Source organism: Pteropus alecto, unplaced genomic scaffold (genome assembly GCF_000325575.1).
Source record: "Pteropus alecto unplaced genomic scaffold, ASM32557v1 scaffold88, whole genome shotgun sequence".
NCBI classification, from domain to species: Eukaryota; Metazoa; Chordata; class Mammalia; order Chiroptera; family Pteropodidae; genus Pteropus; species Pteropus alecto.
The window spans coordinates 13,105,628-13,118,713 of NW_006494611.1; the positions used below are offsets into that span (position 1 = coordinate 13,105,628).

Here is a 13,086-nt window from a genome sequence, read left to right on the forward strand (position 1 = left end):
CCACAAGTTTTGATATGTTGTACTATCATTATCATTTGTTTTCCATGTATCTCTTGATCTCTCTTTTTATTTCTTCTCTGACCCAGTTTTTGCATGTTGTTTAATCTCCATGTATTTGTGGATCTTCCTGCTTTCTTTCTGCAGTTGATCTCTAGTTTCAAAGCATTATGATCAGAGAATATGGTTGGTATGATTTCAACCCTCTTCTATTTGTTGAGGCTCTCTCTGTGTCCCAGGATGTGGTCGATTCTTGAGAATGTTCCATGTGCAGTAGAGTAGAATGTATAAGCAACTGCTTTGGGATGGAAGGCTCTGTAAATGTCGATTATGCCCAGGTGGTCTAATGTGTCAGTTAAGGATGTTATTTTCTTATTGATTTTCTGTTTGGATGATCGGTCTATATCTGATAGTGGGGGTATTTAGATCCTTTACTTATTAGCATAATTTTAAATTTGAAAAGTTTGCTACATAGGAGTCACTAAAATGGTAAAATCAATTATATTTGCATGTACCACAGTAAAAACATGGAAAAGGGATTTTAAAAAATTCAAAACTAAAATAATATGTACCTAGTAAAAAATAAACAAAAGATTCACAAGCAAAAGCCCTGGGGCAAGAACATTACTGAGAAAATTATAAAAAAGCCTGGGAGCCTTTACCATATTCTTTAATGGAAAGATTATAAATCTTTATAGTCTAAATTGAAAACAACACAGTCCATCAAACTGCCACGCATATGATTTTTGTCCTTGTCTCATATTTTCTTCAGAAGGAATTGGACCAATGCCATGAAAATGGGAACTTCCAGACCACTGAGGTCAGTATAGAGAAGCAAATGTTACCTTGGGGATGAGGTAGTTTCTGAAGTTCACATCGCAGGTCACTGCGTGAGGCAGATTGATGGGGAGGAGGTCGATGTATCGCTGGATCTCGTGAACCACAGCATCCGTGTAGGGCATGTGGCTCCTGTCCTGCATGCAGGGGCTCCGGTGTCTGCCAATCACGCGGTCAATCTCTTCCTGGACTTTAGCTGAGAAGGCACAAGTAACAGTGACGGAAAAATGGAAAAACACACTCCACATTTACATACCAATTCAGGGATGCATGGAGCACTATGAACGTATCCCAACATCATTATAAACATCAAGTATATGCCCAGAAATACACCTAGACACAGGGAAATAATCGCCATAATAGGTAAAGATAACTGCTACAAGTTATGCTTAAGATACATCAACACGCACCTGAATATCAGCATACATGATAATACAAAGAGAACTGATGGAATGTTTCAAAAAATAAACAGAACTTCGTTGTCAAGAAATTACAGGCCTTCACAAAAGAGTTAAATGTTAATTTTATATCGACATAATATGTTTGTTGAAAAATTAAATTATAATATATGTGTATTGTGTACTTGTGTACTGTGTGTATGCAATTTGCAATGGTATTCTCTTTATCTTCCAACTTTCCAATGTTACTACTTTGAAACTTCTAGTAGATTCTTTGGCATTTTATGATCTATTGCTAAACAATGACTCTGTTTCTAATTCTTAGTTACCTAATTGTAGACAATATCTGATTTACTGGTATGGTAGGTGAGAATTTATTTCCCCATATCTTCCTTACACAGAATATACTCAGACAAACAATTCCCATAATGCCCTTTTCCCCAATATAGTTGGGTCCCAACTTCTGGCTCTTAGAATATTCATGTTAACGTCATTCTGACTGCGTAAACAATGCTCCCTGGTAGGACAACGATGATCACGTTTCATTTTTGTTTTTTCTTGGGCTGAACCATGTCTCTTTCATTCAATTCATAATTTGCTACAGTTTCATTTAGAAATGTTTCCAAATACTGAAGTAGACATTTGAACCTCCTAAGAATAACTTCCCTATAGTTAGGAGACCTCTGGTAACCAATCACTTCTCTTTCATTCCCGGTGCCTCCCCTCACACCTGCCTTATCCACCTAGTCAGTCACCTGGTAGTGGATATTTCCTAGTCCTGGTATCTAGCAACCACCCCTACACTTTCATTCTCCAGAAAGCTCCCAGATTCCTCGAGCCCATGACTTGTTCTGACATGACTTCAGACATTTGGATGAGAAAGGGAAAAGAGGGGGTACAATTTTTGTCAACAAACACTCTTTTCATTGACACACAATGGGAATGCCGCTCTTGAGAAGTCTGATGGCGTTCTGAATTCTAACCCTTGTACATGGCATGACATAGCTCTCCTAAAGTCTTTGCGATTTTCTTTTTAATCCTGGTGTTCTGAAATCCCGTGACCTTGTGTCTGAGGGTGGATGTTTTTATTTCATTCATCTCATATAAACGTCAAGAGAATATCCTATCTACCTGGCAAAAGGCAGAGTCTTTCCTCCAGAGCTGTTAACTCTCTGGAGTTTCCTGTATCTGGCTGCTGAGTTTCAGGAAGCCGGACAGAGAAAGGAACTAAGAGATTCTGAATTCGAAAAATAGATGCCTACTTCGCCTTTCGTTTCAGCCCTACAGCTCACTCGTTCCCTGTCACTGCCTAGTGTCCCTGAGGGTGGGGCCTCTTAGGTTCAAATTCTCTAGAGAGTAAACCTCCCTCTTCCTGTGGGGGAAAAAAGTTAGCTGATAAAAAGGAGTTGTCAAAGGGATCTGAGCAGGGAGAGCTCCCTTTTTTCAGCCTGTTTCTCTGTTTACCTTCTTTGTATTTGATAGTTCTAAACTCAAAAACTTATAGGGATGTATGAGCACAAAGAACTTTTCCTCAACATGTAACTTCCTCTTCTGACACTGAGTTTACAATTTCTTCCTCTCTGCTGAGTTCATCCCTCCCCCCAATCATCTCTGTTTGTTTCAGAAATTTTTGAAGATTTGTCCGCTGTGCCCTGACCTCCTCCTATCCGGCTTTAAAAGGGGAATTCTTATGTGTAAGACATTAGTGGGATGCTGACATACATGATGTATAATTCCAAGCTCCGATGAACAACTGTAACTCTCTAAAGGGAAATTTCTGACATTAAGCACTTTATAAAAGATAAAATTATTGACACCTTTCCCGGAAATTCTCATTGTGACAAACAACAACTTTGGGTAAACAGACACCTGAAACAACAAAATTCCTTTATGCAACACCTTAAGCCCGAATATCTAGAATTTGGTTGTGAATTTAGTTTTTGTAACATTTCGTAGACTTGGAAATTATCTCAAGCAGCCTCGCTAACTCTAGGGTTTCCACTTATGCTTCAATAAGGGAGTTTCCGTTAGAACCCTGCATGTTCAGAATGAGGAGATATGTCTGGAAAATGCAACTGCTGTTCAAAGTGAGTCGCATTTTGTAATAAAAGCAATATCCAGTCCCAGGCCAGTACATGCCAGCTGTGCCTGACACAGATATCCTCCCGCAAAACAGAGACACTGTTCTCCCTTTTTTCTTTTGCTACTTCCCACAGTCTCTTCACTCCTCTCAGGTATCAGCCTGTATTACCTAAAGATGTCCCATTATTAACCCTTCTTTACATTTGGAAAATTAAGCAGGTCAAACAAAAATTTCGATAATGAAGCTTCACTAAGAGAAACAAGATGGAATTCACTAGCAGTGTCTCCTCAGCATCTTTTCTGAAATTCAGCCCGCCCGCCCTGTTAAGCATACCTGTGACCTCTGGGTGCTTCAGCAGCAGGAGGACAGCATGTCTCAGGGTGCTGCTTGTGGTCTCTGACCCAGCTATAAAGATATCATATACAGTGAATGCCAAGTTTTCGAAAGTAAAGTCCAAATGTGGATTGTCCTTTTCCTAGGAAAAATTTGATGAAATTATTTGACAAATTAATTTGCCAGAATTACAATTAGTACAAAATAACTCATTATTATAAGGGTAAGTCAACACACAACCTGTAAGGTACAATTTTAGAAAAAAGTACTATGTACTATGGTAAGAAACTATAAGTTAGTTGACTGAAACATCATTTCCTATTGCCTTATCCCTCACTTGCTTGAAATTACATTCATCCGCCTCTTTGCATGAGGTAGCCATGCAGTAGTGTTTTTGCCAGTGAGATATAAGCAGAAACCTATTGGAGCCACTTCCTCTCTTTCTTCCTCTTTACTTAAAAGAAAGATGTGAAGGAGAAGGTAGAGTGGACACCATTCTGGGTCAAGAGATTTAATCATGAAGTATGAGGCCCATATACTAAATATGCATGAAAAAAAAAAGGAAAGTATTTGACTCTCTGAATCTTCAGGGCCTCTGTACTCTCCCTAAACTGACACATCACAAGGCTCCTTTTACATGAGCTAAATAAACCCACTATTTGTTAAAGCCATTTTTAATAGGTTTTCTTTTATTTGTAGACATATACAATCTTAATTAGTGGGAATAGGTAAATTTGGGCCTAATCGTGAAAGATGTTATAATTGTCCTATTTTCCTATTAATAATTGTTCTTAATCTCTTAATGTGCCTAATTTATAAATTACAATTTATCATAAGTATGAAGGTATAGGAAAAATGGTATATATAAGGTTCAGTACTATCTGTAGTTTCAGACATCCACTGGGGGCCTTGGAATATATTCTCTGTGGATAAGAATGGACTACACACCAGGCAGCTGCTGATCACAGCGCATGGCCCACCCAGGCAGGGAGAAAAGTTCAAAGCCCTGGCTATCTGGGAATCTTCGGAAGCCTCAGACAGAGGGCACTCTGTAGCTCTCACTGGCAGGGAAGGAAGTAGCAGCCTTGCCCAACTGCTGAGCATCACCTCCAGTATACATGTAGAAAAAAAACATGCTGTATACTTTATCTATCTATCTATCTATCTATCTATCTATCTATCTATCATGGTGACATTGGTTAACAAAATCCAGTAAGATTTTGGTGTACAATTCAACAGTACGTACACTTTAAACATACACAATTTTTACATGTCAATTATTTTTCAACCATGTGGGCAAAGAGGAACCTTTGTGCATTTCTGGTGGGAATGTAAATGTTGCAGTCACTCTGGAAAAGTCTGGCTGTTCCTCAAATAGTAGACATAAAATTACCATATGTCTCATCAAGTTCCCTCGTAGGAATATACCCATCAAAAAAGAAACATGTCCATAAAGAAACTTGTACACAATGTTTATAGCAGCACTATTTATAACTGCCAAAGGTAGACATGACACAAATGTCTCAACGAATAATGGATAATCAAATCATGGAACATACATAAAGCAGAATATTATTCAGCCATAAATCATAACAAAACATTGATATATAGTACAACTTAGATGAGCCTCCAAAATATCATGCTATGTGAAAGAAGCCAGAAACAGAAAGTCATAATGCTATGGCTCCTTTATCTGATACTTCCATAATAGGCCAGTACATAGAGACATAGAGCTTTTTACACGTTACCACACGATGGGGTAGGAAGAATGAGCGGTGAGCATTTAATGGATGTGGTATGTGTTAGCACAGTGACAGAAAAGTTTTGAAGTTAGAGAGAGCGAGTGGTTGCACAGTAGTGTGAATGCACTAAATTCCACTAAATTATATACTTTAAAGTGATAAATGTATGGTATATTAATTTCATCTCAATTTTTAAATTGGCATTACTCCATGAATTGATCCAGACATCTAATGCAATCCTCACTGTCTGCTTTGCAGAAACTGACCAGTTTATCCTTAAAATCATATGGAAATTCAAGGTTCCTAAAATAGCCAATACAATCTTGAAAATCAAAAACAGTCTTGGAGGACTCACGCCGCTTGACTTCAAAACTTACAAAATGCTGGTAATTAAGACGGCCCTGTGGTGTGCTACCGGCATAAAGACCGACATATACGTTACTGACAAAGAATTGAGATCAAAGAAATACGCCCTCACACTTGCAGTCAAGTGATTTTCGACGAGGGTGTCAAGGTAATTCACGTGGGAAAAAGTAGTCTTTTCAACAAATGGTGCAGGAGTCGTGCTTACAGACACCAACTTCCAACTCCATACCTTCGCCAATTGATTTTATTTTACACTCAGTTAAGGGTTCTCCCCCACCCTCCGGCCTTATTGAAATATAATGGACAATTAGTTGCTTGTATTTACATTGTACAATTTAATGAGGTTTTTCCTCAATTATAGTTGGCATACAAAAATATACCAGTTTCAGTTGTACAGCCTAGTGATCAGAGATCTATATAACTCACAAAGTGATCACCCCACTAAATCTAGTACCCCTTTTCCTCCTTACGTATTTATTACAACATTATTAACTATTTTCCTTTTGCTACAATTTATATCTCCATGTCTATTTTGGGACTATTCATTTGAACCTCTTAATCCCTTTGTCCTTTTTCATTGTCCCTCCAACCTCCCTTCCCATCTAGTAGCCCTCAAAATAATCTCAGTATCTATGAGTTTATTTCCATTGCTGTTTATTTTGTTCTTTAGATTCCACATGTATGTGAAGTCATGCGATATTTGTCTTTCTCTATCTGACTTATTTCATTGAGCACCATACCCTCTAGGTCTATCAAGGCAATAACTTTCCATCCCCTTTCTATTAGTCTCGGTGTGTCCATCAATCCCAAGTGAGTCTCTCGTAGGCAGCATATGTAGGGGGCTTTTTTCCTTATCCATTCCACCCAATCTGTCTTTTTTTGGGAGCAGTTAATTCCTTTCCATCGAGGTACTTGTTGACAGGATTGTAGTTGTTACCATTCTTTATTCGTGTTTTTGATACATTTTTTCTTCTTAATCTCCATGTATTTGTGATTCTTTCTGATTTCTTTTTACAGTTGATCTCCAGCTTCAAAGCATTATGATCAGAGAATATGGTTGGTATGATTTCAACCCTCTTCTATTTGTTGAGGCTATCTCTGTGTCCCAGTATGTGGTCGATTCTTGAGAATGTTCCATGTGCACCAGAGAAGAATGTATAAGCAGCTGTTTGGGGAGGAAAGGCTCTGTAAATGTCAGTTATGCCCAGTTGGTCTAATGTGTCATTTAAGGATGTTATTTCCTTATTGATCTTCTGTTTGGATGATCTGTCCATATCCGACAGTGGGGTATTTAGGTCCCCTACTACGATAGTGTTTTGGTCTGTTTCTCTCTTCACTTCTGTTAGTTAATAATTAATTGCTTTATATATTTTGGGGAACATAGATATGAATACCTGTTATGTCTTCTTGGTGCATGATTCCCTTTATCATTATGAAGTGTCCCTCGGTATCTTTCTTTACCTTTTATATTTTGAAGTGTATTTCGTCTGATATTAGTACCACTACTCCCACTTTTCTCTCAATGCCATTTGCTTGAAATATCCTTTTCCACCCTTTCGCTTTGACCCTATATTTGCCTTTGGAACTGAGATGTCTCCTGGAGGCAGCATATGGTTGGGTTTTGTTTTTTGATCCAATCTGCAACTCTGTGCCTTTTTATTGGTGAGTTCACTCCATTTACATTTAGGGTAATTATTGAAATATGAAGTCTTCTTATAGCCATTTTATCTTCTGCTTTCTGGCAGCTCGGTGTTTCCATTGCTTCCTTGTCCTTGTGTTTCTGTTTTCTTTATTCTCAATTGGGTTTTGTGGTCTCTCCCTCTGGCTCTTTTTGTTTTATGGTATATACTTCAGTTCTGAATCTTTGGCATATGGTTACCATTACGAATATGTAAAAGATAGTTTTATATATATACAGTCATCCATTTTCTTCTGCACATGCCTCATCTCCAGTACCCTTTGCGAATTTGGATCTTTGAATCCTCCCCTTTTTGTCATTGTTGTCTCACTTTATCCCTATGTATGCTGAACCTTCATTACTATCTTGCTATAGCAATTCTCTTCATATTGTTTAAGCTTATAATGCCATGTTCTTAGTAAGAGTTGCACTCCTGTGCTTCTGTCTGCCTACTAGCTGCCTTGCTCCTAGTTATGTATTTTGTTGACATTTTGTTTTACGTGAGCTAATCTCTTTCAGTATTTCCTGTAGTGCAGGCCTCTTAGTGGAGAACTCCCTCAATTTTTGTATGTCTGGACAGGTCTTTATTTCTCCTTCATATCTAAATGAGAGCTTAGCTGGATACATTATTCTAGGCTGATAGTTCCTTTTGTTTAATAGTTTGAATATTTGATACCACTCCTTTCTGGCTTGTAAGGTTTGTGCTTAGAAGTTCGACGATAATCTAATGGGTTTTCCTCTGTAGGTTACCGTCTTCTTTTCCCTGGCGACCCTGAAAATTCTTTCTTTGTCATTGATTTTTGATAATTTTAGTACAATATGTCTTGGAGAAGGCCTTTTTTGAGTTGAGATAATTGGGTGTTCTGTTGACTTCTTGAATTCCAAGCTCCAGTTCATTCCTTAGATTTGGGAAATTCTCATCAACTATTTGTCTGAAAATGGTTTCTAATCCCTGCTCCTTTGCCTCCCCTTCGAAAATGCGCATTATTTTTACATTTCCTCTCCTGATGGTCTCAGCTAGTTCTTGTATTTCTCTTTCATTATTTTTCATTCTTTGGTTTCTCTGTTCTTCCTTCTGATTTATTTCTAGATTGCTGTATTCGATAGCACTGATTCTTTACTCCATTTGACTCTATTTTCCAAGCTTGCTATTTCATTTTTCATCTCTTGCAGTGTGTTCTTTATCTCCAGATGATCTAGTTTGTTCTTTTGGAGGGTTTCAATCTTCTTGATCTGCATATCTAGTTGTTTTTTCAATTCCTGAAATTGTTGATATGCCTTGTTTTGGAACTCACTGAATTTTCAGAAGTTCCTTCCTGAATTCTCTGTCATACAAGTCTCATATTTCTATGTCTGTAAGCTTATTTTCTGGAGATTTTTCTCTTTCTTTCTGAGATGCTTTGTTATCTTGAATGTTTATGGTGTTTAATGGATTATTTCTTCGCCTGGGCATTAATGGAAGTGTATTCTGCTTTTTTTCCCAGAAAGATTTATTATATAAATGTCTCTTTAGCCCATTGCAAAGAAGGCATTTTTCTTTTGGTTTCCATTAGGTGGCATCTAACCCTCTTGGATCCCTGCTTCATATAAACTCTGAATAATGTCTTTTTTTTTCTTATAGATATCCAATCATGCTTCCTACTCTCACTCTCAATCTCTATCAGTGTTAGTGACAGATTCAGTATCGTTTGTTCAGATTCCACTCGGGCTCCGTGGTGTCCAGTCTTGGAAGGTATGGGAGGAGGGGCCCTCTAGGTCAGGGGATGGGGTCTGAGCTCAGCCATGGATTTTGCAACCGCAGCTGCATTGTTTCTCTTCTGTCCCCACTTCAAATATTCCCACTTCTCTGCTTTTGCCCTAATGCCTGGACACTGCCTCTGGCCTCGTGGAGCTCACGGCTCTCCCAGGGAGGGCTGTTCAGGGTACCAGCCACACCTTCTCCCCTTCTCCTTCACCTGCAGAGAACTCGAGCTGCAAGAGGAAGTTTCTTAGTTACTCCCAGCATTCTGGTCATCTTCCGGAGTTCTGATCTGTAGTAGCTCTTATTCGGAAGTCCCATGCTCACACGTGCTGGTATGCAGTTTGAGTGTTTATTGTTGAGGGTTAGATGTTCAGTTATTGTTGTTTCAAGGGGCGAGATCTGGGGACATCTCTCACTCCAAATGTATCTGATTACATGCCCACATTTTTTTCTTCTTAATGAATTCCCTCCAACATTTCCTGTGTTGGACAAGCTTGGTGTTGATAAATTCCTTTAGCTCATTTTTGTCTGGGAAGCTCTTTATCTGTCCTTCAACTGTAAATGATAGCTTTGCTGGTTAAAGTTTTCTTGGTTGTAGATCCTGGGTTTTTATCACATTGACCTTTTGTGCCAAGCCCTTCTGTCCTGAACTGTTTCTTTTGAGAAATCAGCTGCCAATCTCATGGGCGTTCCCCTGTAGGTAACTAACTGCTTTTCTCTTACTGCTTTTAAGATTCTCTCCTGGCATTTAACCTTTGGCATTTTAATTCTGATGTGTCTTGGTGTGGCCCTCTTTGGGTTCACATTTTTGGGGACTCTCTGAGCTTCCTGGGATTGTATGTTTATTTTCTTCATCGGGTTAAAAATTTTCCCCTCATTATTTCTTCAAATAGCTCTTCAACGTCTTATTTTCCTTCAAGTAACACTATGACACAAATATTTTTACATTTAATTGTGTCCTATAAGCACCTTAAATTATTATTATAGTCTTGGCTTCTTTTTGCTTCCCATTCTGATGGAGTGTCCTTGGCTCCTCCATCTTCTATATCAGTGGCTTGGTCCTCTGATTTATCCACTGTGTTTGCTCCACCTAATATACTCTTCATCTCAGATCATGTGTTCTTCATTTCTGACTGGTTCCCTTTTATAATTTCCACTTCCATTTTCCTGTTTTTTATCTCTTCGTTAAAGTTCTCTCACTGAATTCATCGACACTTCCCCTAAGTTCATGGAGCATCTTTATAACCAGTATTTGGAACTCTGTTCTGTAACCTCATATGGTTTCACCCTCTTTATCTTCCCATTTTGGCTGCATTTCTGTGTCTGTTTCCATGTACTAAGCAAAGCTCCTAAGTTTCCCGGTCTTATTAGCATGACAGTGTAGTAAGTGTCCAGTGGCACAGTCCTGAGAAGGGTTCAGCTGCAGGTCAATTAGCCCCAGCCTGTGCCCCTGTGGGGCCACCTCTTAAGATTCAGCAAGCAATCCACAAATGCTGTGCTTATAGTTCCCTCAAAAAACCACGCTGCCACCCAGGTAAGTGTAGACTCTGCTCAGCAAAGAGCACAAGATTCCCTGAGGACACAACTGGCTGTGAGTTGAGTGAAACCATGTGTTGTAGGAGGTGGAGTTTCAGGCAATACCCTGGGCGAAGCAATCTCTGTAATCCAGTTTGATGACCTCTCAACTATGGTGGTGCTGAGTACTCAGACTTGGAAGGAGTGAGTGCTAAACAGAGGAATAATGGAAACCACTGGCACTTCTGTCAATAAGCCACAATATCCACAAGCAATCAAGTAATTGAGCTCTTGTTAACGTTTTACCTGCTCCATTTTGATGAGGAAACAATCGAGAAAGTCTCGAGGATTGTTAATGTCCAAGGATGCTTGATGTTCCCTCGCTTGCTCTATAACATAAGTTTTTAAATAAAGCTGATTTTCCAAGGCTTTCCTATGCCTCCCTGGGAAATAATGAAGGAGAACAGGGAAAGCATTGCAGAGCTAGAAGAGAAAACGGTATTTTATTAGGTAAAAAAAAAAAAAAACTTAATGAAGACATATACCATATGCCAAGCCCTGACGAGAAACTATACTGTAAATATTAACAAATATTCATAAATAATGGTCTCTGTGTTGAGTGGAATTTTTATTTTACAAACACATACTTTCTACACTGATAAGTATATTTGAGGGAGAAAATTCTGACGAGGGGAGCACAGATGATAATCATGTCCTATACTCAGACATCATGTTTATAATAGAAAACCATCTTTTCACCAATTTGTTCATTTTTACATCAGTTCTTCCCTATAATCTTGAAATATGATGTGGCACATAATACTATAATTCACATTTTGTAGGAGACAGCAGAGGTGAAGGAAGTTGGGCCATCTGATATAGAGCACAAAGCTAACATTGCTTTTTCTAGTCCTATCTAGTTGCCCAGACATTGAATGAGTTTTTCAGAACTGGGAGGGTCCTGAAGATACTATGAAACATAACTCAACATTTTATATGTAAAGCAACTGGGCACCAGAGCAGGTAAGTGACTTCTCTAAGATCACATCATTACCTTTTAGGCAGAGTACAGAACATGTCAGCTCAGCACAGCCAAAATCGTGATTTTTGTTTATGGTTTGTACACCGCAGTAACCGATCATTTTGTCATCCTCAAAATACTCACCTTGTTAGCTAGGATGCCACCTGAATCATCTAACACTCCTACCCTAGTTAGTGTTCCCTAGGAGCATCTGTGGTCCCACATAGTCTCCCTTCTTGAAGGAGATATTCTCTTCCTTCCTACATTCTTGTAGTACTGCCAACTAATGTGCCAAAGAAGTCTCTAAGTGTTGACTGGATGACAAGTTTTGTGAGTAATGAAGCCTTTCCAGAAGAATTTAGAAGTCCATTAGCACTCTAGGTATACTTTTGGAAAGTTACTAAAGTACTTTACAGAAAACGGAGCTTTAGAATTTAGTGGAAAAACGACTGGACAGGATCAATGTGATTGAATTCTTGGCATGTCTTTTCGAGCCAATCATTAAGAGATCAGCCATCTTTCCCAGATGAGCACTTCGTGGTAGTAAGCTCTGGGAAGGAACGTGATGCTCATACATTCACTTCACAGCTCTGTGCACACAGCGTTTAGGATTTCTTGGAGAAAAGGACATAAAGTAGTTCTCAGGAAGAAACGATCTTGGCCTTACCTGTACCCATGGAGAGCTTAGAATCTTTGTTATTTCATTCAGTCTTTCCATTAAGTTAAGAAAAGTCTGGTCTTTATAATCAAAACGTTTCTGGAAAATAATGGAGCAGATCACATTGCAGAGAGCACAGCCCAGGATAAAAGTGGGATCACAGGGTGATGCTAAAGGATCAGAAACAATTTTAAAACACCATGAAAATGTATACATTTGTTTATGAAATAATGGGTAAAAGTAATTTTAGAAACTTTAAAGCAAATCTTTCCTAAAAATTCCCTTAACATCAAAGTATCCAACATGCATAAAATCAACAAATCACTTATACCCTAACTGGAGCAGGTATTTGAACCACACTAGTTATATAATGATTTTCTAAAAATATATATTCAATTCATATCCAATACCATTATTTGTACTCTTTCCACCCAAGGTGCCTGTTAATTTGGAGGGGAAAAAAAAGAAGAAAACATTTAAAGAGGACGTTTTTACATTCTTTCATAATGAAACTTATCAGTGCTGAATATTATCTGTCTGCAAAGCCTGTAAAAAATGAAGTGCTGATATAGAGAAGGATAGCTAGGGATCTCAAAATGTGTTCCGTATAATAAATACTTGGAAGAATCATGGGTAAAAGCAGCAGATGAGAAGTTAAATACAGAGAGATTGTGGGTAAATTCATATATTTGAAGGAATAAGTGTAAAACAGCAGGA

The 13,086-nt window shown here is 38.5% G+C and overlaps 1 protein-coding gene across 1 annotated transcript in view; it reads right to left on the reverse strand.

Annotated features, from left to right (window-relative positions):
* The window catches only part of LOC102891905 (cytochrome P450 2C19), a 30,530-nt gene that overhangs the window by 7,318 nt on the left and 10,126 nt on the right, over positions 1–13,086 (reverse strand). Inside the window, exons 5-8 of the mRNA XM_006925935.3 lie at positions 12,379–12,539; positions 10,997–11,173; positions 3,649–3,790; positions 843–1,030 (exon numbers count right to left, since the gene is read on the reverse strand). Coding sequence (XP_006925997.1) covers positions 843–1,030; positions 3,649–3,790; positions 10,997–11,173; positions 12,379–12,539 — 668 coding nt within the window. The remainder of the gene's footprint in view (positions 1–842; positions 1,031–3,648; positions 3,791–10,996; positions 11,174–12,378; positions 12,540–13,086) is intronic.